The sequence below is a fragment of the Populus nigra genome, chromosome 17, assembly GCF_951802175.1.
Source record: "Populus nigra chromosome 17, ddPopNigr1.1, whole genome shotgun sequence".
NCBI classification, from domain to species: Eukaryota; Viridiplantae; Streptophyta; class Magnoliopsida; order Malpighiales; family Salicaceae; genus Populus; species Populus nigra.
Genome location: NC_084868.1, coordinates 14,351,293 through 14,374,672, shown reverse-complemented (window position 1 = coordinate 14,374,672; position 23,380 = coordinate 14,351,293). Strand labels below are relative to the sequence as shown.

General features: G+C 37.9%; 4 protein-coding genes and 2 long non-coding RNA genes across 11 annotated transcripts; 5 read left to right on the top strand and 1 right to left on the bottom strand.

The window, feature by feature from the left end:
• The first annotated feature begins 580 nt into the window (after positions 1-580).
• Positions 581-2,609, top strand: LOC133677634 (uncharacterized). Its single transcript, XR_009835796.1, has 2 exons — positions 581-922; positions 1,015-2,609. It is a non-coding gene; the product is annotated as an uncharacterized LOC133677634 (long non-coding RNA).
• A 3,960-nt stretch (positions 2,610-6,569) lies between these two features.
• Positions 6,570-8,426, top strand: LOC133676912 (aspartyl protease family protein At5g10770-like). The gene is made up of 2 exons (XM_062098712.1): positions 6,570-6,796; positions 6,921-8,426. The coding sequence occupies exons 1-2, from the start codon at positions 6,691-6,693 to the stop codon at positions 8,228-8,230; spliced, it is 1,416 nt and encodes a 471-aa protein (XP_061954696.1). The 5' UTR covers positions 6,570-6,690; the 3' UTR covers positions 8,231-8,426.
• Positions 8,427-8,576: 150 nt separating this feature from the next.
• Positions 8,577-11,089, top strand: LOC133676913 (uncharacterized). Its single transcript, XM_062098713.1, has 2 exons — positions 8,577-9,505; positions 9,771-11,089. The coding sequence occupies exon 2, from the start codon at positions 9,793-9,795 to the stop codon at positions 10,969-10,971; it is 1,179 nt and encodes a 392-aa protein (XP_061954697.1). The 5' UTR covers positions 8,577-9,505; positions 9,771-9,792; the 3' UTR covers positions 10,972-11,089.
• Positions 11,090-11,391: 302 nt separating this feature from the next.
• On the bottom strand, positions 11,392-12,827 carry LOC133676918 (uncharacterized). Its single transcript, XR_009835679.1, has 3 exons — positions 12,695-12,827; positions 12,264-12,433; positions 11,392-12,129 (listed from the first exon to the last, which is right to left on the bottom strand). It is a non-coding gene; the product is annotated as an uncharacterized LOC133676918 (long non-coding RNA).
• A 493-nt stretch (positions 12,828-13,320) lies between these two features.
• On the top strand, positions 13,321-16,174 carry LOC133676917 (uncharacterized protein At3g52155, chloroplastic-like). Its single transcript, XM_062098720.1, has 5 exons — positions 13,321-13,618; positions 13,816-13,915; positions 14,079-14,258; positions 14,848-14,965; positions 15,694-16,174. The coding sequence occupies exons 1-5, from the start codon at positions 13,321-13,323 to the stop codon at positions 15,766-15,768; spliced, it is 771 nt and encodes a 256-aa protein (XP_061954704.1). The 3' UTR covers positions 15,769-16,174.
• A 708-nt stretch (positions 16,175-16,882) lies between these two features.
• Positions 16,883-23,252, top strand: LOC133676910 (uncharacterized). Of its 6 annotated transcripts, none has more exons than XM_062098709.1 (15): positions 16,883-17,000; positions 17,104-17,296; positions 17,655-17,921; positions 18,020-18,101; positions 18,237-18,340; positions 19,379-19,505; positions 19,583-19,677; positions 19,842-19,965; positions 20,474-20,554; positions 20,798-20,896; positions 20,981-21,163; positions 21,858-22,013; positions 22,100-22,156; positions 22,293-22,430; positions 22,837-23,252. In XM_062098709.1, the coding sequence occupies exons 3-15, from the start codon at positions 17,881-17,883 to the stop codon at positions 23,044-23,046; spliced, it is 1,497 nt and encodes a 498-aa protein (XP_061954693.1). In that variant the 5' UTR covers positions 16,883-17,000; positions 17,104-17,296; positions 17,655-17,880; the 3' UTR covers positions 23,047-23,252. The 6 variants fall into 6 exon arrangements, with proteins under 6 accessions (XP_061954693.1, XP_061954695.1, XP_061954690.1 ...); XM_062098711.1 differs by having other exon boundaries at positions 16,885-17,000; positions 21,858-21,968; positions 22,825-23,252; XM_062098706.1 differs by having other exon boundaries at positions 16,888-17,000; positions 17,104-17,200; positions 22,825-23,252.
• The last annotated feature ends 128 nt before the right edge of the window (positions 23,253-23,380 follow it).

The window sequence follows — 23,380 nt, the reverse complement described above, 5'->3', positions numbered from 1 at the left end:
TTGAAACGGCCCAATAAATACTTCAATGTTCTTTTTATTTTATTTTACTGGGAGACAAATTTATTTAGTTTTATGTTTGTAGTAGTGAAACAAAAATAAAATGTAAATGCTCTGCTCTGCTCTCTTTCTGTCTGTCTGTCTGTCTAGAACGTGTAAGCGACGTGCCGTTTAGGACAAAAGAAAAGAACAGGTCAAATAATAATAATGGTGTGAGGTTGGGGAATCTGATGGTGGCAGCAGTAATGGAATGGCATGGCATTGCGGCCTGGCTGGCTGGCACTGGCAGTGGATGTTTAGTGATTTCCACGCCTTATTTATTTGGATTTGGTGGAGGGGGGAGAATCATTATGTATGTATGTATGTATATATGTATTGCTGGGTTGATCATCAAATCCATCCAATGATTGATTCAATAAGCTTCATTTTCTTTTCTTTTCTTTTCTTTTTGTTAAAGTTTCTCTCTTGATGTTTGTGCTGAGATATGCTATAATAGTCTACGACTCTCAAATTAATAATTTTAGTCCATAAACTCTTGATATTGGACCTGGGCTTTTATTTCACCTTCATAAAGACAGATTTGGGCTTCTTACGGCCGCCTCCCGAGTTGTTTTCCGCTGCTTGCTGCTTCTTCTTCAGTTCTTCTTCTTCTTCTTCTTCTTTTATTTTATTTTAATGTATAAAGAAGATGAAGAAGAAGAACGCAAATCCTCATTCTGCGTGTCCGTGTCTTGGAACAATAAGAGACAGTGAAAGGACGGACGATGGCTTTGAAGTTAAGGGATCGCACACGGGGAAGTCTTAGGAACATAGAGAACGCGTGGAAGGCTGAGCCGAAGCACCGGGCCGAACAGAAGAAGTTGATTCAAGATGAGCGTGAGCGTTCTGAGTTTCGTCTTCTCCAGGAGCAAGCTGTTCTTGTCACGTAAGAATCTCCTTCTCTGTTTACCCTTTTCCCCTTCAATTCCACTAACTAATCAAACTACCAATTAATTATTTTATTCATTATTATTCCAGAACAAGCCTCACTCCTCCAATGACGCTCAGAGGAAAGTCCATTCTTATCCTCTCCTTTTGATTCGCAAATCTCTAAACTTCCTTCTCTCTCTCTCTCTCTCTCTCTCTCTCTCTCTCTCTCTCTCTCTTTGATGAATAATACTCTTTCAATGAATCGCTTCCTTCTCTTCTTTTTCTCTATCTATGTAATTGGTCATGCATGCCCATTTTGTAATGTAGAAATGTCTGTTAGGTTTTGTGAAAATACGTTATTAAATATGAAATTGATGGTGAATAGCTAGTTCTTTTCACTTTTAAACTTGAATCTCAAGTTAGTAGACGCCTTTGGTACCATGGACGCGTCCTTGGCTCATGACCTGGAAACATCAACATTTGTACTTTTATTTTTTTAATATTAGCTGAAACATTTCTATTCACATGCTGAGGGGAAAAGAAGATCAATATCATTGGAGAATTCCAAATTTTTTATAGTAAATAATCAGTTTTGTGCGCCTGCTGAACCAGTGATTATTATTTTGTAGGTTGAAACAAAGAGATGGAGAAGAACCGTTATAGAAAGGAACACCGGAAGAAGCACGGTCATAGTAAAGGAAAGCATCACAAGCAGTCATTATTGAAACCATAATAGGATTCTGAAAATGTCAGTGCTGAAGGAGAACGAAGGAGAAAGACTAGTGATCACAAGCATTCATCTTCTAAAAAACAATCTGACTCAGAAAATGTCAGAGTTGAATATGGGAAAAGGTGAGAAAAAGTAGCGATAGCAGGAGTCCAAAGCATGATAACCATAATTACAAAGCGCGTGTGGGTTCAGATGGCGAATCAAGTGAATTAGAACCAAATAGGAAGGAATAACTACAGGGGTTGAAAATACGGAAAGCAAACTCCCCGTGGGTTCTCGCACCAAGAGCTGTGGAAGAAGATGTTCAAGATGCGCACAGGAAGAATCATGGCAAGTCAATGAATGAGAGATATTTGTTGGAGGGCAGCGCAGATTTTGCCCCTGATAGAAAGGATAGGAGCACGAAGAGTCCTCGTTAGGGAAGATCTTATGCTTCTGCTAAGTCAGTTTGCCATGATTCAATCTTTAAGTGTCGGAATGTTGCCTCTAAACTGACAGAAGAAGAGCGAGCTGGTAAGCTATGGGAGATGCAAGTCGATGTTGAGTTGCATGAAGAGAAAAGATGGAAGCATTTGAGGAAGGCAGAGGAAGATGGTGCATGAGAAGCTACTTGTGCGTGCATGCTGGGTGGGAGGAACTTACTAGACGCTGCTCATAAAAGTGTGTATGGAAATGAGTAGGGGGGAGCTCAACCATTAAGGATAGCGCACACCTTATTCACAAGGAAAGTCTGAAGTGGGTGATGGCAATGCTTTTTGCCGGTGAAGCACTCCTGACTTGGTGGTTTATTTTTGCCTTTTTAATAGTTCCAGGTGTGTTCCTTACCTCCCCATGCATGTATGCATATTCTGTAATACGGACCTCTCACCTTTATTAAACCTTCTTGTAAAACCAAGTGGTTGATTCAAATAGTCATTCAGTTCAATATACAGTTCGTTGAAACTCTCAACGGCATGTCATCTGATTGATACTATATCCAAGTGCACACTTTATTGTCGTGAAGATTTCTTGAATTCAATAAATTATCAAGGAAATAAAAATGCTGCTTTGTATCAATACCCAGTCAACATATAGGACTTAAACTTACCTTTCTTCCACGGATTATCAAGCTATTGTGGTACTAAATTGTTATTTTCACTTCCAGTTGAAAGATTAGACAACTCCTGCAAACCATATGAAAAGGAAACAAAGTCCTATTTTTGGTATATATCCTTTGTACGCAACAATTTAAGCTTTGTTTTTCAATCCTATGTGAATGACATGCTTTCAACCTTCAAACATTTCCCCCTCTTGCCGTGAGTCTGCGGTAGCTTTCTACTTTGGGCTGTGTTAGACCTCCTATCTCTGCCTTATTCAGATTTCAGAATACTTGAATCCCCACTATTTCATTTGAGCCTTTTGCTTTTGTTTATGAAACTCTTGAACCATCGAAGCATGTATTGTTTAGACTTTGTCATTGATTTTATCTCCCTTTCCACTTGTGCCCCCAAGGCATTGATGCTCTGGCAGTCCTCTTACTCCTATTAGGATCAATTCTGAAGACCAGAAGAAATGGGAAGAAAGAAAGAATACCTGTGCTTATTTACAAATTTGTTCCTTGGATATAAAGCCTTTTTTCCTTGTTAAGTTATTGGTCAAATTTGTCAAAAATAGATGAAATAAATGATAACTTTTGCTTTTTAAATCCCTGTTGCCTAGCCGCGTTTAGGAATAGGGGAGTGAATTGCTAACAAAAATTTTCCTGATATAGAAGAGCATTCATATGGGAAAAAAAGTTATGGAAATTGGTTGTGATGATAATGGAACAAGAGTAGTCCCATGTTTATTCATTAGCTTGCACGATAGGTTATGAACCCAACTTAATTTCTAGTTTGTATCTCTGATATTGCAATGACAAATTAGCTGTTTATCTTGCCGAATCTCATTCCAAGAATTAAAATTAGTGGTGAATTGCTACTGAGCTCATGGCTGTACTCTGTATTAAAAACTTTTGGGATGTTATGAATGTGCATGTGAAGAAAAAACTTACTAAGTGGGATTTTAGTTTCTATATGTTTGATTGGATTGGGGTGATTGATAAAACATGTCGGTGATGATGCTTGGTGGATTCAAATAGTGAACACCTACTTACAAACTATGTTCTCTCTCTCTCAGACTCTCTGCCACCCACGTACAGAGATATGACATGGACTCATGAAAGTGAGAGTTCAACTACTTGAATGATAACTGACTGGTTAGTCTTTTTTTGTGGTCCTAATTAAGAACCCTGTTTGATAGTTAACCTTGATAATGCCTTCCATCTGGTTCATATCATTTGTAGCTAAATTTGGAGCGCCAAAGGTAGATGAAGTTTTTGGCCCCGACTCTGGGAGTCCTGGAGCATACCCTGCTTTGAATGCTCAATTCTTATCTCACCCCGTTTTTAGGATCAGAATTTGTCCATCCCTGAAACTGTGAGAGGAAACACTACAGTAGGTTATTAAATAATGGTTCTCGGCATCATATTTCTTTAATTGATGTGGGATGATTTTTTTGGTCTGGAGTTATTATTAGATTTGTTTCCAAGCTCAAACTGCTGCTAAAATAACGCAAGCCGAGTCACTGGCCTAATTATTAAAGAACTCTAAAACGCTTGAGATATTCACTGTAGCAGGTTGGTTTTTTTTTTTTTGTAGCAGGTTTTTCTTAGCAGGTTTTTTTTTTCTTTTGTTTTTTTACATGTTTTTTTTTGCTTTTTTTTTTTACCCAAAATTGATTTCTTTTTCTTTTTTTTTGTTTCTTTTTTTTTAATTTTTTTTATTTCAAAATTATTTTTGCTAATTTTTTTAAATATTAAGCTGGTTAAAAATTTAACTATGTATTTTTTTCTTTAAAACATTGTGGATTGCTATAATATTTTCATACATTGTTTTTTTTTTTTTTGATTTCTTTATTTTTTTTTCAAAATGGTCTTTGTAGATTTTTTTTTTATATTAAGTTAGTTGAGAATTTAGTTTTGTAGTTTTTTTTAAAAAAAATAATATGGATTGCTACAGTGTTTTCCCTACATAATTTTTTTTTTACTACAGTGTTTTTCCATATATTTTTTAAAAAAATTATCTTTATCGAATTTATTTTTTCAATATTGAGCTGTCTGATAATCTAATTTTAGCTTTTCCCATATGTTTTTTTTGTTTTTTTTATTTTTTTTTCCAAAATTGTCATTTTTTACATATTTTCTTTTTTTTTGTTTTGTTTTTTTTAGAATTATTTTTGTTGATTTTATTTTTTTATTATTGAGCTGGTTGAAAATTTAGTTTTTTTGTCTTTTTCTTTAAAACATTGTAGCTTTCCCCACGTGTTTTTTTTTTTCGCTTTTGTTTTCTTTTTTGTACATTTTTTTTTCATTTCTTTTACCCAAAATTGACTTTTTTTTTAGATAGCCTTTGTCGGTTTTTTTTTATATATTGAGCTGGTTGAGAAATTAACTTTGTAGTTTTTTTTAAAAAAAAAATACTATGAATTACTACAGTGTTTCCCTTACATGGTTTTTGTTTGGCTATAGTGTTTCCCCCACATGTTTTTTTTAAATTATCTTTTTTAAATTTATTTTTTTAATATTGAGTTGGTTGAGAATTTAGCTTTAGTTTTAGCTTTCCCCACTCTTTTTTTTTCATTTTTAAAATTTTCCCCACGTTTTTTCATTATAATTATAATTATATTGTATTATATTATATAATTGTTTTTTTCTTTTGTTTTTTCTCTTTAATTTTTTAATGAATTTTTTTTATTTGATTTAGTTTGTTAATGTTAATTTTTTTTATTTAGTTATTAGATTTTCATGATACGAATCTCGGGTTTTATGGGTTAACCTGATTTGACGAACTATTTTTTTTTATTTAGTTTAGTTTGTTAAAGTTAATTTTCTTTCTATTTAATTATCAGACTTTCATACTTTCATGACATGTATCCTGGACTTGACGGGTTAACTTGGTTTGATGGGTTAACCCGGTTAATTCTAGGTAAATCCGTCATTTTTTTCTATTTAGTTATCAAACTTTCATGACGCAAATCTCAGGTTTTATGGGATAACTTGGTTTAAAAGGTTGACCTAATTAATTCAATGTTTTTTTTTTCTTCATTAGTTTTTTTTCCTTCTTGTTGATTTTTTTTCTTTGTTTTTTTATTTAATCTATTTAATTATCACGCTTTTATGACACGACTTTATAGCCAGACCCACATCCAGTATTCTTGGGTCCGGTGTTATAGCCAGACTCACTTAAACTTGGGTCAAGTAAGTTTAATTTTATTATAAATATTACTTTTAAGTTAGGCGTTGCAACCAAACCCAAGATTCTTGAGTATAACTTTATAGAAAAATCTAAAATTTTTAAATTTTTATTTTTTTAATATTTTTTATATAAAAAAATATTACCTGCAGCATCACACGGTATCAAAACTAGTAATTTCCAAACCTTGTGTTTAAATTAGGGATGATGGCGTCTCAAAAGTTGGGGATCTTTCTGTCTGTCATTCAAAGTTGGGTCCCTTCCATTCGGAAGTTTTATGAGTCGTTCCCTTTCATTCCACCTCATATGGCCCCCTGCGTTTGGCAGGGTGTGCGTGCCTACTGGCATAGCATATGAAGTGAAGCGACTTCCCCGCTTGCTGTGCTGTGAGAATGATTGGTGGGCCTTTTTTTTCCACTACTAATAAAAATCCGAGGTGAAGGGAATTAGGGACAATAAAAGGGCTATCAAAAAATTTGTGCGGACTGTTAACAGGTTCTATAGTTAATACAGTAGGGGCAAGTACTTGACTGGGGTGTGAACTCGTGATGAAATTGAATTATAGTATGCAATTGTGATATTAGCTATCAATGCTCCTCCAAGATGATTTGACCACCTGTCTCCTCTAATTTAATAAAGGACCGTTGGTTGGCATAAAGTGACATCAATTAAAATTTTCCAACTAATTAATAAACCCCCCCCCCCCTCTCCTCCCCCCTCCTGTTTGCAATAAAATCTCAAGTTCGCGACATTTGGCTTATCTGGTATGAGTTTCATTTGACATAAATGGAGAGCATAAGCTGCAAAAGCTTAGGAGCAATGATGGAGCTGCTCTGGATTATGGTTTGCTGTCTGTCCCTAGCATCTTCATCTTCGCAAGCAAAACCTAAAGGCATGTTATACTCTTACTCTTACTTGAAGTGGATTGTGTTTTTGAGACACAACATTATTTATCAAATCAGACATTTATGCATATTTATTTTAAGCTTCATATAACAAATACTAACATTTTGCAGCATATGTGCAATCCATCAACCAGTCCAGCATACATCTGAACATGTATCACGTGCATGGACATGGCTCCTCACTCACCCCGAACTCCTCCTCACTTCTTTCTGATGTACTCTTGCATGACGAAGAACATGTCAAGGCTCTGCGTGACAGACTAGCAAATAAAGGTCTCGGTAGTGGGTCTGCCAAGCCGCCAAAATCTGGACACCTCCTAGAACCAAATTCAGCTAGCATCCCATTGAATCCAGGTTTGTCCATTGGCTCTGGTAATTACTATGTAAAGTTAGGTCTTGGCACCCCTCCCAAGTACTATGCCATGATTCTCGACACAGGTAGTTCACTGTCCTGGCTCCAGTGCCAGCCCTGTGCAGTGTACTGTCATGCCCAAGCAGATCCCCTGTACGATCCCTCCGTATCTAAGACCTACAAAAAACTTTCATGTGCCTCTGTCGAGTGCTCCAGGCTCAAAGCTGCCACTTTGAATGACCCACTTTGCGAGACAGATTCTAATGCATGCTTGTACACGGCCAGCTATGGGGATACTTCTTTCTCAATCGGCTATTTGAGTCAAGATCTATTAACCCTAACATCATCTCAGACTTTACCCCAATTCACATATGGATGTGGGCAGGACAATCAAGGGTTGTTTGGAAGGGCAGCTGGTATCATAGGGCTAGCCCGTGACAAGCTTTCAATGTTGGCGCAGTTGTCCACCAAGTATGGACATGCCTTCTCCTACTGCCTCCCCACGGCCAATTCCGGATCTTCTGGAGGAGGCTTCTTGTCCATTGGAAGCATTTCTCCAACATCCTACAAGTTCACCCCTATGCTCACAGATTCAAAGAATCCCAGCTTATACTTTCTGAGATTGACAGCTATAACTGTGTCTGGTATGCCATTGGGTTTGGCTGCTGCCATGTACAGGGTCCCGACCCTTATAGACTCCGGAACTGTTATAACACGACTGCCAATGTCCATGTATGCAGCACTGAGGCAGGCCTTTGTAAAGATCATGTCCACCAAGTATGCGAAAGCCCCAGCATATTCCATCTTGGACACTTGTTTCAAAGGGAGCCTCAAGAGCATATCAGCTGTGCCCGAGATTAAAATGATTTTTCAAGGAGGCGCAGACCTCACGCTCAGGGCCCCAAGCATTCTAATAGAAGCTGATAAAGGTATTACATGCTTGGCCTTTGCAGGTAGCTCTGGAACCAACCAAATTGCCATTATCGGAAACCGTCAACAGCAAACATATAATATTGCTTATGACGTCTCAACTTCGAGGATTGGTTTTGCTCCTGGTAGCTGTCATTGATCAGCCGGGTGCCCTGTTTGATTACCATGAACCGTGAAAGATGTGAAATACATAAACCATCACGGTAAAACTGGGTTTGTAAGAAATATTTATTTTGATAATTCAGTGATAAACTGTGTGAATAAAGCTTCGCCTGAAAAGGTTTGTATGAATGTACATGTGTTTGAATGCTTATGAAAAATTGCGTTATTCTAAATCTTCCAAGGTTCATGTGCTGCACTGACTGGTTGCATCATATATCATTTAACTAGAGGGCAAGTCCTTCCATTGGCCATACAAATTCACTGACTTTCAACACCATACCATGAATCTGTTTTTAGATGGCTCAGGCAGTTAGCCTTGCTGGAGAGCAGAGAACACGCAAGGAACTTGGAATGCATGTGTTCATTGCATGGCTGAAAAAATCAATAGAATGGAAAGGGAACAACTGGTTTTCGCACTTTATGTGAACATTATTGTTATATTTGTGGTTTTATACCATATCACAAGTCAGATTCTATAATCAGATCATCCTTACCTGTTCCCATTTGAACAATTTATTCATTTTTTAATTAGCATGAAAAGTCGAACTTTGCAGATGCAGAACCCATTCCAATAAAGCAGGTTTGTCCCAGTGGTAGACACAACATATCATAATAGGTGTCCATTATTTATTGGATTTTCAAAGTTTGAATCCTTCTTGGGGTCTACCCATGAGTTTTAGATTCTAGCATTAAAAAAAAACCCATCTCTTCTACAGCTTCTTTTGACAAACTTGCTGCTGAAGTTTCAACCTTGCAGAGATCAATCTGGCTTGAGCCTCCTTTTGTGTGCGACTCCTCAAGTTTTCTCGTCTATAGTTGCCATAAATTTTCTATCGCAGATCATCGCTTTTATTCAACAAATATGTTGTGTACTAGAGCTCATGTTTCAGATTTCTTCGTCTACCAACCTTTCTGGATATAGGAGAAAGAAAAACTTTTAAAAGAGAACTTTCCACAAAATCAGGCTGTCTGCCTTTGTCCTCCGCAACAAAAAAGAACAGAAAAGAAACCACCACCCTCTCCTCTTTTGGTGTGTGCTTGTTCCCTATACAAAACCAATTCTAACCACTGAAAAGTTTGGCTCCTGCTCTGCGTGTCTCACCTTAAATTCATATTCGAAACTTGGAAGTAGAGGGAGGGAGCAACTTCGATTGTAATCTTTCGCAATACAGGCCTACAAGTTTTACTGGTTGGCTTTCTATTTGATTTGAGACTCAACAACGAGTTTTGCTACGAACGTGATTGGCGATCGGTAAGATCTAAAACACAATGATATCTGCAATCCAAACTTCTGCACCCCCCTGGATTTGTGTAGTCAACTTTTTCTCTAACAGATTTAGTTCAGCCAAAGTAAACCAAAGGAGAGTTTTTTGCTATCCAAAATATTCCATGCATACATACAATATGTTATTAATACGACTGCACTCAAATCCAGAAATTGTAATTCAGCACCTCCTCTTTACTGCTTTTTCTAACTCGAATCCTTTCTGTTTCTTGAGCTCTCCTTTCATGTACAGCTCAGGTAAAGAGTCCAACAACATGGGATGCATTTCTTCAAAACTTGTGTCTAGATCTTTGAGTTTTCAGGAAGAGCTGACCAAGAACATGCAGAGGTCGGCCAATGATATTCCTGCACTCGAAGAACTAGCCATCTCTGGTAACATCAACGACCAGTTTTTTGCTCTTGTTTGCACTGCCAACACGGTAGCCTGCACATACAAGTCCGGGAGTTTTTCAGGCAAATCCAACAATCCAGTTGTTGAATCTGATATCAGTCTAACAAAAACCAAATCGGAATTTAACTCGAGTCTGGAACAAGAAGGAGAGGAAAAACACACGGGACTAGAAGCTAAATTGGTGCTCCCACAAGTACCAAGCATTGATCCAACGAAAAGATCCAAAAGCTGTCATTTTTTTCCAACAAATGAAGCCTCCTATCCTTCTGTAGAGATTTTCCATGGGGTTGAAGAAAAGAGTAGGAACCACGAGGGAATGGAGCGTGCGACGAGTTTCCATACCATAGAGGAATTCGATGCCCTGATCGAAAAGTTGAAGTTGTCTAAGGAGCAGAAAATAGGGTATGATGGAGAGGATGATGGTTCAGTAACAGGGGTGAAGCTTAACCAATGCCGATCTTCAACACATGCATCTGAACATTCTGCGGATAGTAACAATATCCAAGAAACACATTCACACATAAATGATAGCACTCCTCCAGAAGCAAACTCCACCATTGAAGAGAATCCCACCTTATCAAATTCGGAGCTAGCAAGTGAAAAGCTAATTGCAATTCCAAGTAGATCCAATACCGCAAATGAATCAGAAGTTGTAGAGAACTCTTCACAAGGACACATCTTAAAGAAAGGTTTTAAAAGGAAGTCCATTGCAAAGGGGTTAGAATCAATTGAAATTCCAAATACCATTGAATTTCCAGCCGTTACAGGCCTCAAGGAATGGCTCCGTGTTGGCGGACGAGTATACTCTCCTGGTGCTTATGTCACTCCAAAGTTTGGCAGCTATTCCTTTCCGATTAGTGGGACTTCACATGAATGCAATGAGGAGGACATCTTCAATCCAGAATTAGTGGCTGCTTGTGAGGAGAGCATGGAACAACTTGAAGCAGAAGCCGAAAGTATTCTCCAACAGATTGTTGAGAAATCGGAGAAAGAAAGTGGCTTGGAGAAGCAAGCCAAAGATGATTTTCTATCACACAACTAATAGACTAAGATGCATGCGTCTAAACTCTCAAGCATAATGAGATATCTAACTTAAAATGTTCCAGCCTGAGCTTTGCTATTGAAATAGAACTTCCACCGAGTTTGGAAACTTGCATTTACCTTCTTCCTCTCTTACAAGAACAATTTCAAAACAAAGATCAAATTCTCTTGATGTGCTTTAATTCGTGGATACATCTGGAAAGGTTTTCATTTCTGTGGTGGAGAAGGGCGTTATTTTTCTTTTACCTTTTAGACTTTCGGAAAGGGGGAGTTTCTAGAAATTACAATAAGCATCTCATGTGAAATTTTTGTGCCAAATAATTAGTAGAGAGGAGCTAACAAAAGTAGAGCTTAACAAGACGGTCTGCAAGTCGTCACTTGCCATTGGCCTGAGACAGAACAACCAAGAACATACTTGTACTTGCAAATCTGAATAGGAGCTATGCCATTTTTGCATGATTTCTTCTAAAAAAGAAGGGTCAGGGAAAAGAGTAAACGATCACAAGCCTTAGTCATGCAGTGATTCCAGTTTACCTAACCAGATACGCGCCAAGTCTCCCTGCATGCTCTCCATCGGTTCTATGCCATCATGTCCGATTTCTTCCTCTCTTACAATGTCACCCATCATAATTTCAGAGCAAGATATTATAGCAGTATAATGTCTCTTCTCAATTTCTTTTCTACCGCAAAGTAACATGAGGCATGTCACCATCATCATGTGCATGAATGTCAGATCTAGCATCCCCATGTTCATAGGAAATTGCAAATGCAGGATCTCAAGGTATGACTGATAATCACATAAGGGAGTCGAGATACGAGTAACTCCTGCATCGGTTGTACTGAAAGAGGCTTCCATAATTGCGATCCCACACTCCTATAAAGAGGGATTCTGTATCTCCTGCTCTTTCTCAAACCTTCGTATCATACACATGCAAAAGTCTGCCGGCTCTTCCATCGCCATGAACTGCCCATCAGATGTAAAACGAGTTGATCTAATGGCTCCTAGATTGCCCTTCAGCACAGCAACAGACTTTGACAAGTTTCGAGCATCCCAAATAAGACAGGGTTTGTCTTGGTTCCCCGTGGCAAAAATGCGGCCTTCAGGATGCCAAGCAGATGCAAATGAGAAATCCGTCTGTCCACATAGAGACACAATGGGCTGCAATAACAAGGACGCCATATTAGAGGGGTGCAAACAATTTAATGAGCTCTAAAAACAAAGGATTCGACAAAAAAAGAAAGAAGCAAGTTTCTGCCAGAGAAAGATCGGAACAAAAGCAGCCGAGAAGCTACCTTTCCAGTTTGAGAATCCACCATTATACCGACGGGGTTGTCACCCACTATGTGAAATTCCTCCAAATACACACAAGTCCATCAGACAATAACTAAGGAAGATCTTAAGTGCTTAAAAAGACAGCATAACAAGTAATTACACTCGATTTGCTGCCCTAAACTACATAAACCTGAGAGAGAGAGAGAAATTAAGGAAAAAAAATTTACTACGTAGAAACATTCAGAAGAATATACGCAAGAGAATCATGTGAATACAACATATATGTGTGTGATTTTTAATTTTTTCTTTCCTTAGATAAGATTTAAGTATGCATGTATTAGAGGTCCAATAGACAATAGCTGCTGATATTAATATAAGAACAAGCACCTGTATGTATATGCAGCATTCAATTTTAAACAAAACAGTAAACATGTATTGAATTTCCTCTAACCTTTTAAAGGGTTTGTTCTGCAGTGGAAAGATTGAAAATAGCAGGTTGTTGGTAAGAGATCTCTGGATTCAAATGTGATCCGCGTATGACTTTATTGAGCCTTCGGCAACAATAAGGAACCCAAAAGAGGGGAAAAGAGAGAACAGAAGTAGAGGGGGAAGGGTCAGTTCTTAAAAAAAGTAATTTTGATTGCCCACCAAAACCAAACCATCTTATGGTAATATCATATCATCATGAGCTATGTTTACTCACCACCATGATCATTGTCAACAGGCCAAGAGGGAGACAAAAGCAGAGACAGAGGGTTGAATAGGAAACGCCTTTTACATTTATGCCCCCAACTATTTCCAGGAAAGAGATCAAAACTTTATCACCAAAGCAAAACTCGTCCCTTCTCCCAAGTAACTGTGCTTAAACTCGTCCCTTCTTTGTTTGTTTTAGGGGAAGCAAAACAAATCGAAGCAAAAGAGGCCCCATCCATATCATACCCTATGAATATGATATGGGCAATCTGTAAAATTTACTCATTCACCCACTCACTCTCATCCCATTCATTCTCCAAATAAAATGAGATGCAGATTATTATTGGAAAGGACACCAGGAGATTTGCAGTGAAGTGAAGGGAGATGAATGCGAATACAACGCTCACTAAAACCAGCATTACTCATAGTATCAAAATTCCGTTGATGTTGATGATAAAGTATTGCCCTTGCCCACCACCACCGTCTCCCATTTCAATCAGGTCTAGCCGCCTCCGCAGCCGAATAAGCTCCTTGCCACCCAGCTTGGTCATAGAGGAGACATCCACCACCATGTCTGATGCTAATACTGATACTGATATTGAGACTGATTCACAATCAGTTTCCCGTCGCCTTATTTTGCTTCGCCATGCTAAGAGCTCCTGGGACGACCGCTCACTTCGAGGTCTCTCTCTTTCTCTCTCACCTCACCTACTATTGATACATATAATTTGTCTTTTTTAAAACAATAACATTTTCGTTCCCAACGATTCCCATAGTCTTAAACTTAAACCGGCCAGTTACTCTTCTGTTTGCTATATCAATAAATTTCTTCCCTTTTCATATGATGTGATATGGTATGATTGTGTTAATCCAAAATAGATCATGACCGGCCACTAAGTAAAGGTGGAGAGCTTGACGCTGCCGAAGTCTCTCAAAAGCTTCTGCAATTGGATTGGATACCTCAGCTTATTTTGTCTAGGTTGTGATTTCTCATATCCTTCACTTATCTTCTTCCCCTCGCCTCGCCCTAACAACATAATAATACTACAATTAATAATGATGACGATGACGATGATGATAATCATACTCAATAAAAATTAAAAAAATTAAAAACAATTATTCTGTTGATTGATTGATGACAGTGATGCATTGCGAACCAAGGAAACACTTAGAATAATGCAGCAGCAAGTACCGGACTTTTTGGATGCAGAGGTTCATTTCATTTCAAGTTTCTATTCTGTTGCAGCTATGGATGGTCAGACTGCTGACCATCTTCAACAAGCTATCTGCAATTACTCAAGGGATGGCATTCTTACTGTAATGTGAGTCAATTCCTTAGCTGTTAATAAATACTCCCTTCACTTTCACCCTGTTTATTAACTAACACTTGTGCACTTCCACACTCTTTTGCTGCCAATATGGTTTGGTGAAAGTTTCTTTCTTCAGTCGGAAGGTCAATCTTTTGTCTTGTTTCTTTCTTCAACTTCAATGCAATTTGTGTGTTGAAACGTGTAGCACAGTCTTTTGTTAACAACTTGGAAATATGATTTGATTAAAGTTTCTTCCTTTAGTCAGAAGATCAATTCTTCAGTCTTGTTTCTTTGATTTTCTTTATTTTCTTAAATGTGATTTGAATGCTTTTTGTAAATTTATCTTGGAAAGAAACAAATAAAGACGATGACTTTGTTAAAAGTCGAGGCAGAGGGGTTAACTGGCTCATGCTTGGCATATTGGCTATTGAGAGGAAGCGAAAGGGAATAAAAGAAGAAATGGGGTGTGCTGAAAAACAATGGCTTTAGGCATTTTGACTGAATGCTGTTTGTACCTCAAATTCATGTCCTTGTTTATTTCTGGTACAAACTGGGATTATAGAAAGTTAAAAACTATGCTGATTCTTAGTTAATTTTACAGGTGCATGGGGCATAATAGGGGGTGGGAGGAGGCTGCCTCAATGTTCTCTGGTGCCTCCATAGAGCTAAAGACATGCAATGCTGCTTTGCTTGAAGCTACTGGGAAATCCTGGGAAGAGGTTAGGCTCACTCTTTTTTTTCCTTTTGTGATTGGTATCTGATTAATTCAGTCACCTTCTCATTCTATCTTTTGAAGCAATGAGAAATTGGAAAGTGGTTGTTGATGCTAAATCGTATTCATGCTACATAATTGATAAGGTTTAGCTGTCCCCTCTCATGCAAACACTTTTGTGGGGCAAAATTGTTGGTTGCATTAGTCATCTCTTCTCAAAGCACTGATTTAACCAATATTACCCTAATCTCCATTCTCTTAACCTGTATAGTTATAAGCCCATTTCAGCAGTAGTCCCCACCTCACTTCTGTTTCTATTATTCTCAGTATACTTGTATTTTATGGTGCTGGATGATTTTTGCATCGAAGTTTTAATATAGCCATTAAACTTCCACTTCCACTGCAAAGATTTGATTACATACTGCTCTTCATCCTGCTATCAAGAATAAGCAATGCCAATTAGACGTGGAGTTCCATTAAGTTGATACTTCAAAACTGCAGAAGAAAGCATGTTTTAGGTGGAGGCAGATGGAGCAGAATTATCGACACTTTGGTCTGTTCAAGAAACTAATAGTGATATAATTAACTTAGATAGATATGACTTGGGAAGGGGTTGTAAAGTTTCAGAATTGTTGCTTACCACTGCTATGGTTAAATTAAATAAGATAAAACTCTTATCATATATTTTTTTTTTTTAAATTGATCTTTCCCTGATCTGCTATGTTACACTCCCAGGCATTTGCTTCAGCAGGACTTGGCGGGTGGAAACTTCAGGGCATTGTGAAACCGAGTGATAGCCCAAAATTTTGAATCCCATCCACAACATTTAGACCTCCAACCCTCCTCCTTTCCAAAAATAAACAAGATCCTGCCTTTTGGTTCTTCTCATGGGCTGAACCAAATTCGTCCTCATTTAATTGTTCAGGATCTTTGTTGCAGTTTGGGCAGACAATATCATCCTCCAACTCAGGAAAGGTGGAAAGCAATGCTGTGTTGCTGGAGATGCGTATGGTTATACAGGAGAAACATCTAGAGCAGTTATTCTATTAAAAAAAAAAACAGCAAAAGAAAAGAAATTTCTACGGCAGTTCTGTTGATCCGATATATGTTCATCTTTAGTGTGCACTGCTGTTTTTGAAATGACAAATCAGATGTATCGGACTGTATTCGTATATAATGCAACTAATCTGATTCCCTCATAAATGGGGATGCCAAACCTTGAAATGATAGGAGAGCACCGTTAATTGTTAGCACAGGGAAGACCTTGGCGAGCTTTGGTACCTTGAATCATCTCATTCTCATGGGTGCCAATACAAAGTGATGGTGATCGCAGGTTGAGGTTCTTTGACTTGCGTTTACATTAGTATTACATAAAATTTGTGTCTTCATAATTTCCTTCTCCACCTGACCAAACTAAATGCCAGTTAGAGGAGGTAAGCTGAATTTGGGGACCATCTAGGAAGTAGGAAAAACATGACATCTATTTGATGAAACGTAACATTGGAGTCTCTGGGCTGGTTTAAATGGAGAGGACCAGTTGATCATAAAACCTATACTATAGTTTTTAGCTTAGATTGGAATTTGGATTACTTGTGAAGGGCAACGAGGCTGGTTCTGTATAGATGGGGAATTCCCTTTTCAATTCAATCCCATTATTGCCCCTTACATGCTAGACTTTTTTTTATTTTTTTCCCAATCCATGTTGAGATGTATAGATTTCTTGTTCAAAAGCTCGGGAATTTGTTGTTTTCTTTATTATATTTCTTTATTTGAACAACAACAACACACATACTGCAGTGTTGATACATCGGATTGGAAAAAAAAAGAAAAAAAAGGTGGAATGGAGGTCATGTGAATGGACAGTAGGGGTGCTCGTGATTCAGTTAGCTGTACAAGTAGAAATCAAATCTAAGCACTACATAAGAACACGCTCATCTCCTAGGAGGAAGAGCCTTGTTAAATGTAAAAAGGGCAGGACGGAGACACACGCAGACACCCATTGATACATACATGGGTGGATGCAAGTAAAAATCCTAGTAAATGTAATAAAGATTTGGACTCTTTCCCTCACTCTCTATCTCTTTTATTATTTATTTATTATCATTATTATTCCTTGAATAATGCAAATGGATGAATATAACACAGGTACTTATGGTGTATAAAATAAAAGTTAAAAAAAAAAAAAGGGGAAGAAGAGGAAGAAGAAACATCCAATCAAACAAAAAGAGAAGAAAGTGATTTGGTAAGCTGTGCCTTTCTGTCCTCTCCTCTCTCTTACACTCTTCCACCCCCAGTTTCCGGCAACGACCCAACCACAACCCTTACAGCAAGCAACGAGGTCAAAAAACTTCTTCCTCCTCCTCCTCTTCTTGTCTACATTTTTGTCATTAAAGACGACAACTTGCTCTCTCTCTCTCTCTCTCTCTCTCTCTCTCTTTGAGGTCTTAAGGAAACCATTTTCATAAAGATTTCATTTTGTTTCAACCTTTACTCGGTCAAGTTTCTTGTTTTAGAATAATTCACAAATGGCTGTTTGTTGTTTGAGGTCTTTAATGTTCTAAGATCTGATTATTTTTTTTCGTTCTCCTTTGCAAGCATGATAGATTGGCTTAGCTAGTTGATGATTGAGATTCTAATTTTCCTTCCTCTTGAGATCCCCTGATAAATTTTTCCTTTCCTTTTCCTTTTGCTTTCAGGCAGTCACAGACGTGGTCACATTCTCTTACTCTAAATAAATAAAAAAAAAAAGAAGGAAAACCCTGAAAACTGGTATGAGGTGAATTAGACAAGTAAATGGGTGGTTGACTTGAGCTTCTCTTCATCGCTCAATCACTGGTTTTGCCTCAAGTTTGTTCCATTTTTTTGGAGGGAAGGATATACTTTTGGATATGCCCAATTGGAAACCAAGTTTAGTTCTATGATATGATTGATCAGTTCATCAATTTTGTAATTCGCCCTCCCAGGTACCCTCATTTTCACAGCTATTTCTGTTTACCTTTTTCTTTTATCAAGATATGCTTCTTTTTGAATATTTGGCTCATCTCCATATATTTTTGTACAGGGCGGATTACAACCCAGATCAGTATTTATGGGAGAAGGATTTCACTCTTGCTGGTAGAGCATACAAGAGACAAGACTTGGAGGCAAGCATGGGCATGATCAGTTCACACTAATTTTCACTCCTATCTTTCCTAGTTACTGCCTTTTATGCCTTGCTTTTCCTCAATGATGATTCTATTTTCTAAGCCTGATGGCTTTGTGTTTTTGCTTGCTTTCAGCTTACCAATGCAAGGGGTCATACCTTGCGATGCAGTCATTACTTGCCTTCGCCTTTACCTGAAGATACTCACCTTCCTTGCGTTATATACTGTCATGGAAACAGGTAGGCAAAAATCATTCTGACTGTTCCATGTAATTTTGCTTCTATATAGTCTGGCCACTCAACTTAAGTAAGCCTTAGTACCCAACTATTAAGGTAGGCTGCATAAATCTTCTCCTTTGTTTCTTTATATTCTTTTTAAGGTCGAATTTTTAAAATAAGCTGTCACATCCTTTTAGAAAAAGAATCCTAACCAAATAGAAAATCCACAAGTCAAAAGAAAATAAATAACAAAATTCGTACAACCTTTGTTGACCAGTATTGCGGTGCCTTCCTGAACTCCGATTGCCTGAAAGTTTAACCCAAGGTAGGACAACATGTCAGGAGACTCCACGTAAAATTTCAGTCCAATCCAACGGTCGGATTGAGAATTATGATTGTTGTTGTAAGATTGGATAATTGCACATTTTATATCAAACTCCAAATTTGACCTTGCCTAGATCGTATCATTATTGCTACTCAGTTCTATAGTAACGTACTTTTAACTTGATAGTCTGGTTTTACAATAAGGCCATGTTGGCTCTCTTCCCCACAATCAAATCCACTGACTTTATTCACTTCCTCATTGAAGACTTGGAATTTCATGTCCTGAAACTAATCCCACTCTCTCCAGCTAACTTCATTACCCGCACCTCTCCACTAAACAATGGGGAACTGCTTTCTATTGCTCATATTCAGGCATTTATGTGGCTTATTTTCTGGGACCCCACAGCACCTTAGCCTACTTTTCACTACTTCTGGACTCTGATGCAATGCACCACTAGGTTTCTGTGACATCATTTGCATCCATATGATTAAAGCGGTTTTGCACTTGCTGTCATTATACTAAAAGTCTTCTCCTTTATCCTGTTTTGGGATTAATGTGCTCAATTTGACACAACAACAAAGTCAGCATGGGCCAAGTTATATCTGCAGTGAAATGTACTGTGTGTGTATATAACAGTGAATTGTGTTTCCTCATCCTTTCTCTGAATTAGTAGTTGTTAGATAGTGTTCAAGGGTGGAAAACTTACTCAATTACCAACTTGCACAACAATGCAGTGGATGTAGAGCAGATGCAAATGAGGCTGCTGTAATTCTTCTTCCATCAAATATCACTGTTTTTGCTCTTGATTTTTCGGGTTCTGGCTTATCTGATGGTGATTATGTGAGCCTTGGTTGGCATGAGGTACGTCCCTGCTTTATTATGTTCATATGTAACTTGGCCTCCTTCATTTTTTGCATGCTTCTTTGCCCCTGTGACAGAGAGATGACCTCAAAGTAGTGGTCTCGTATCTAAGAAGCAACAAACAAATATCACGTATAGGCCTCTGGGGACGATCCATGGGTGCAGTCACTAGGTACTGTTTTATTTTTATGTTTACTGGATCACCTTCTTGATGTCTTGAGAGTGTCAGATTAAAAAGAAATTAAAGAAAAAAGAGAGGACAAAACTGAGATGCTAAATACCTTTTTAAGGACTCCTAACACAGCTGATAAGTGGTTTTTCTGTTATATTATTCAGCCTTCTTTACGGAGCAGAAGATCCATCTATAGCTGGGATGGTTCTGGATAGTGCCTTTGCAAATTTATTTGATCTAATGATGGAACTTGTTGATGTGTACAAAATCAGGCTTCCAAAATTTACAGTACGGATCTGTCTCTCTTTCTTTTGTTTTGCCCCCTACTGTTGAAAGCTCTAGCAACTCTTCGTACACCAATACTTTTTATATATTGTTTTGTTTGGTTTTGTCAATTGTTCTTTCTGTTACTTTTGCAATTTATTGGTGTTAGTATTGTAATTTGCATTTCCTTTTGAATTGGATAACTGTATGTAGCATCTTCACTGACCAATCTTGAAATTAAAAAATTGTCTGCATACTGCATGCAACCATGTAACTGACTAGGTTCCCAGGCCTTGGAGTTTTTTACTGTTATTTTCCTTACCCATTCAAGTATTTGTATCTGTGTCTTTGAGGATTTCTCCAGTGTGGTTGTAGGAATTTTTTGGGGTTTGGATGTTGTTAATTTCATCTTTGTTGATCACACATAACCAATCAAGAAATATGAAGTTAGTTGGAGTTTCAAAACATAACTTTTCTCCCATTATGTCCGGCTTATACAATTGCAACTTTTTACACTTTCTGTTGCAATCAGGTTAAGATGGCTGTCCAGTACATGCGACGAGTGATTCAGAAGAAGGCAAAATTTGATATTATGGATCTTAACTGCCTAAAGGTATGTCTCTGTTTCTTAGATTGTTAAATGTTGTGTTCATACCACCCTGCTATGGCTCTTGTAGTATCCCCACCAGAAAAAAAAAGCCTAATTTTTTTAGATTGTACATGGCTTCTTTCCATTCAGGAGTGTTATTTTTGTTTATTTCTATGTTATGAACTCAATACACCCAGTTTTATTAATATGCTGAATGCTTTGTTTCTTATATGATGAAAACATATTAATGCCTTTTGATTCTCACAGGCAGCACCCAAAACATTCATTCCTGCTCTATTTGGGCATGCTAGCGAGGACAAATTCATTCAACCCCACCATGCTGACCTCATCTTTAACTCCTATGCAGTAATTATCATTCTAAAGTTGTCATTCTTCGCAAACCATATTGACTCATCTTCGACAAATTAACTAAGTTTCCATCTTTTGCAGGGGGATAAAAACATTATAAAATTTGATGGGGACCACAACTCTTCTCGACCACAGTTTTATTATGATTCGGTTTCCATTTTCTTTTTCAACATCCTTCACCCTCCTCAAACTTCAGCTTCTTCAAATAAGCTTGAGAGATATTACGATTTGGGTGATTTGAAAGTCAGTGCTGGCATGGATGAGGTGATCTTCATATCTAGCTATTGTGAACAATTTAAACATGAACCACAGCCCAGTTGGTGATTTTGGTAGTTAGCAAGCCTAAGACCTTTGACATCTCTTTCTTTTTCTGTTGTCTGCACCAATTTCTTTAACTTATCTGTGCTTCTTAGAATCTCTGTCTAATTAAGCACCTCGACTTTTGCTCCATTACGCTAGCTTGCTACCGAGAGGCCATTATGGTAGCTTGAAATTTAGCAAGTTGGGTGTCGCATCCATCGGGTGGCTGTGCATTATACCTGTTAATTCTATCAATTTTATTTTATAATTATTTATGGTTTTTTGTTATCCGATATATATGTAAAATCTGTTGGTATTTATTCATTTTGTGAGATCTCTTGCAAATATCAAGACACATCATGACCATAACTAGTCAATAATGTCTTACAACTGTTTAGTCAACATAAGTGCTTTGCGTGGAAATGAAAACTCAATTGTGCTTGTACTGTTATATCATTACTTTAAACTACCCATGACAACTACTTGAGAGTTGGCAATGCATCTACTGCCCAAAAGGATTGGAAAAATGATAGTGCTCCTTTACACCAGCATGATGAATGATAACTTATAGCCTTTTTTTTCATTTTCTCTTTTATCTTTGAGATATTTATATAAACTAACATTATTTGCCCCCCACCCCTTTTTTTTTTCTTCTTAGAGCCTCTTATATGAGATAATCACAGGCCTACGTTCAGCCTGTACCGATGTAGCCTGTACCGATATTGCAAGTTCTTCTTCTGTTCCTCTTAGCATTCCAACCAAGAAACCTGTGAGCGAACTTCTCTATGAAATTGCACCGTTTGCTAATATAGTGGTATCTACCTTCTCTTTTGTGCATAATTAATCCTTTCCTTATTATTTATTTCGTGTTAAATGTATGTTATTTTGTCGATGATTCAGGATTCTGTGGCTAACGAAAATGCTGGGCCTTGCAGCGATGAGCCATCAAATTTGCAGGTGATCTCATTCAACAGAAACTTGAACACTAAAAACTGGGTTGTAGTTTTAACAGAAACCCTTGCTGGAGAACTACTGTTGTTTTTTGAGATTTTTAACTGATCTTTGACTGGATGTGGGATATATGATTCTACAGGGAAAGTCAAATGGCCAGAGTGAGGACTGTTGCTCATATACAAGCTCTAATAGAGAGAGTTGGGGAAGATGCTCCTCCCTGGGAGGCAGTGATGAAGAATATCCTTCTGAATGCAGAGCTGTGGACAATACCCATGAGGTCGCGTCTCTTTCTCTTTCATGTTTTTCCCTGGGTCTTACCATTGGTTCATTTCAACACCAACTTGCGCCCTCCCGTTTCACCTCTTTTCCTTGTTTGTATATGCTGAGTAATTTTATTATGAAAAAAAAAAATTGAAGAATGGCTGTCATTTCAGTTGATCTGGCTTAGTGTAGTTCAAAGGTTTCCATTTGTTGATCAAAAGCTTGGGCACCTTGTACTCACTCAAAACACCACCCCTCCCTACTGGGGGGAAAACATGGATATTTGTTATGTATATGTTAAAAGAACTGAGAACCACTGTAAGATTGATGCATTTAATGCCAGCTACATAATTTGCGAATCTCCATAATATAGCGCTAAGGCATCCTTAACATTTTCTTTTTGTATTTAGATGACTCTAAAGGCATTTGCAACACCTCTAAGAAGCATACAACAAAAATCTCCAGACCCAGCAAAGGAGGAGGAGAAGAAGGAGAAGAAGAAGAAGAAGAAAGCTCTCACGGTGCCGAAGAAGCTCAAGGGTGAGAAATTTGAAAAGCTTGAGGCTTTCAGCAAACGTCTACGACATTGCATTCTAAGGAGGGGAAGCCACCAAAGGCATTGTTCTTCATGACAGCTTCTGTACCATAGAAACATGTTCATAATCCACCTCCAAGTTTGAATTGTTATGCTTTTCATCCGCACCACTTCTTTAGTTAGTAGGCATTGATTTTCTCCTCTGATATCTTGGCGCGATCTGGTCCTCTTTTTTATCTTTACAATCTTGATGGCGTGGAAAGTTGTTTAATGTTGAGGATCAGAAAGGTGAATTTGGATAAACAGGAGTCTTTGTCATTCATCGTAGAAGCTGAAGCAGAGCTGGCTTTTGACCATTTGCTTCGGAGTGTAGTCACATATGAACGAAATTTCATGGCTCAGGGACCGCTTCATGATTGCAATCGTTAGGA

What these genes read in the sequence shown, in the direction of transcription:
- LOC133676910 (XM_062098706.1), top strand. Translation starts at nt 17,881, where the DNA reads ATGATTGATCAGTTCATCAATTTTGTAATTCGCCCTCCCAG. An exon ending in TTTGTAATTCGCCCTCCCAG is followed by an intron (nt 17,922 to 18,019) that starts GTACCCTCATTT and finishes ATTTTTGTACAG; the next exon opens with GGCGGATTACAACCCAGATC. An exon ending in ATGAGCCATCAAATTTGCAG is followed by an intron (nt 22,157 to 22,292) that starts GTGATCTCATTC and finishes ATGATTCTACAG; the next exon opens with GGAAAGTCAAATGGCCAGAG.
- LOC133676912 (XM_062098712.1), top strand. Translation starts at nt 6,691, where the DNA reads ATGGAGAGCATAAGCTGCAAAAGCTTAGGAGCAATGATGGAGCTGCTC. An exon ending in TTCGCAAGCAAAACCTAAAG is followed by an intron (nt 6,797 to 6,920) that starts GCATGTTATACT and finishes AACATTTTGCAG; the next exon opens with CATATGTGCAATCCATCAAC.
- LOC133676917 (XM_062098720.1), top strand. Translation starts at nt 13,321, where the DNA reads ATGAATGCGAATACAACGCTCACTAAAACCAGCATTACTCATAGTATC. An exon ending in GATGGCATTCTTACTGTAAT is followed by an intron (nt 14,259 to 14,847) that starts GTGAGTCAATTC and finishes TTAATTTTACAG; the next exon opens with GTGCATGGGGCATAATAGGG. An exon ending in CTGGGAAATCCTGGGAAGAG is followed by an intron (nt 14,966 to 15,693) that starts GTTAGGCTCACT and finishes TTACACTCCCAG; the next exon opens with GCATTTGCTTCAGCAGGACT.
- LOC133676913 (XM_062098713.1), top strand. Translation starts at nt 9,793, where the DNA reads ATGGGATGCATTTCTTCAAAACTTGTGTCTAGATCTTTGAGTTTTCAG.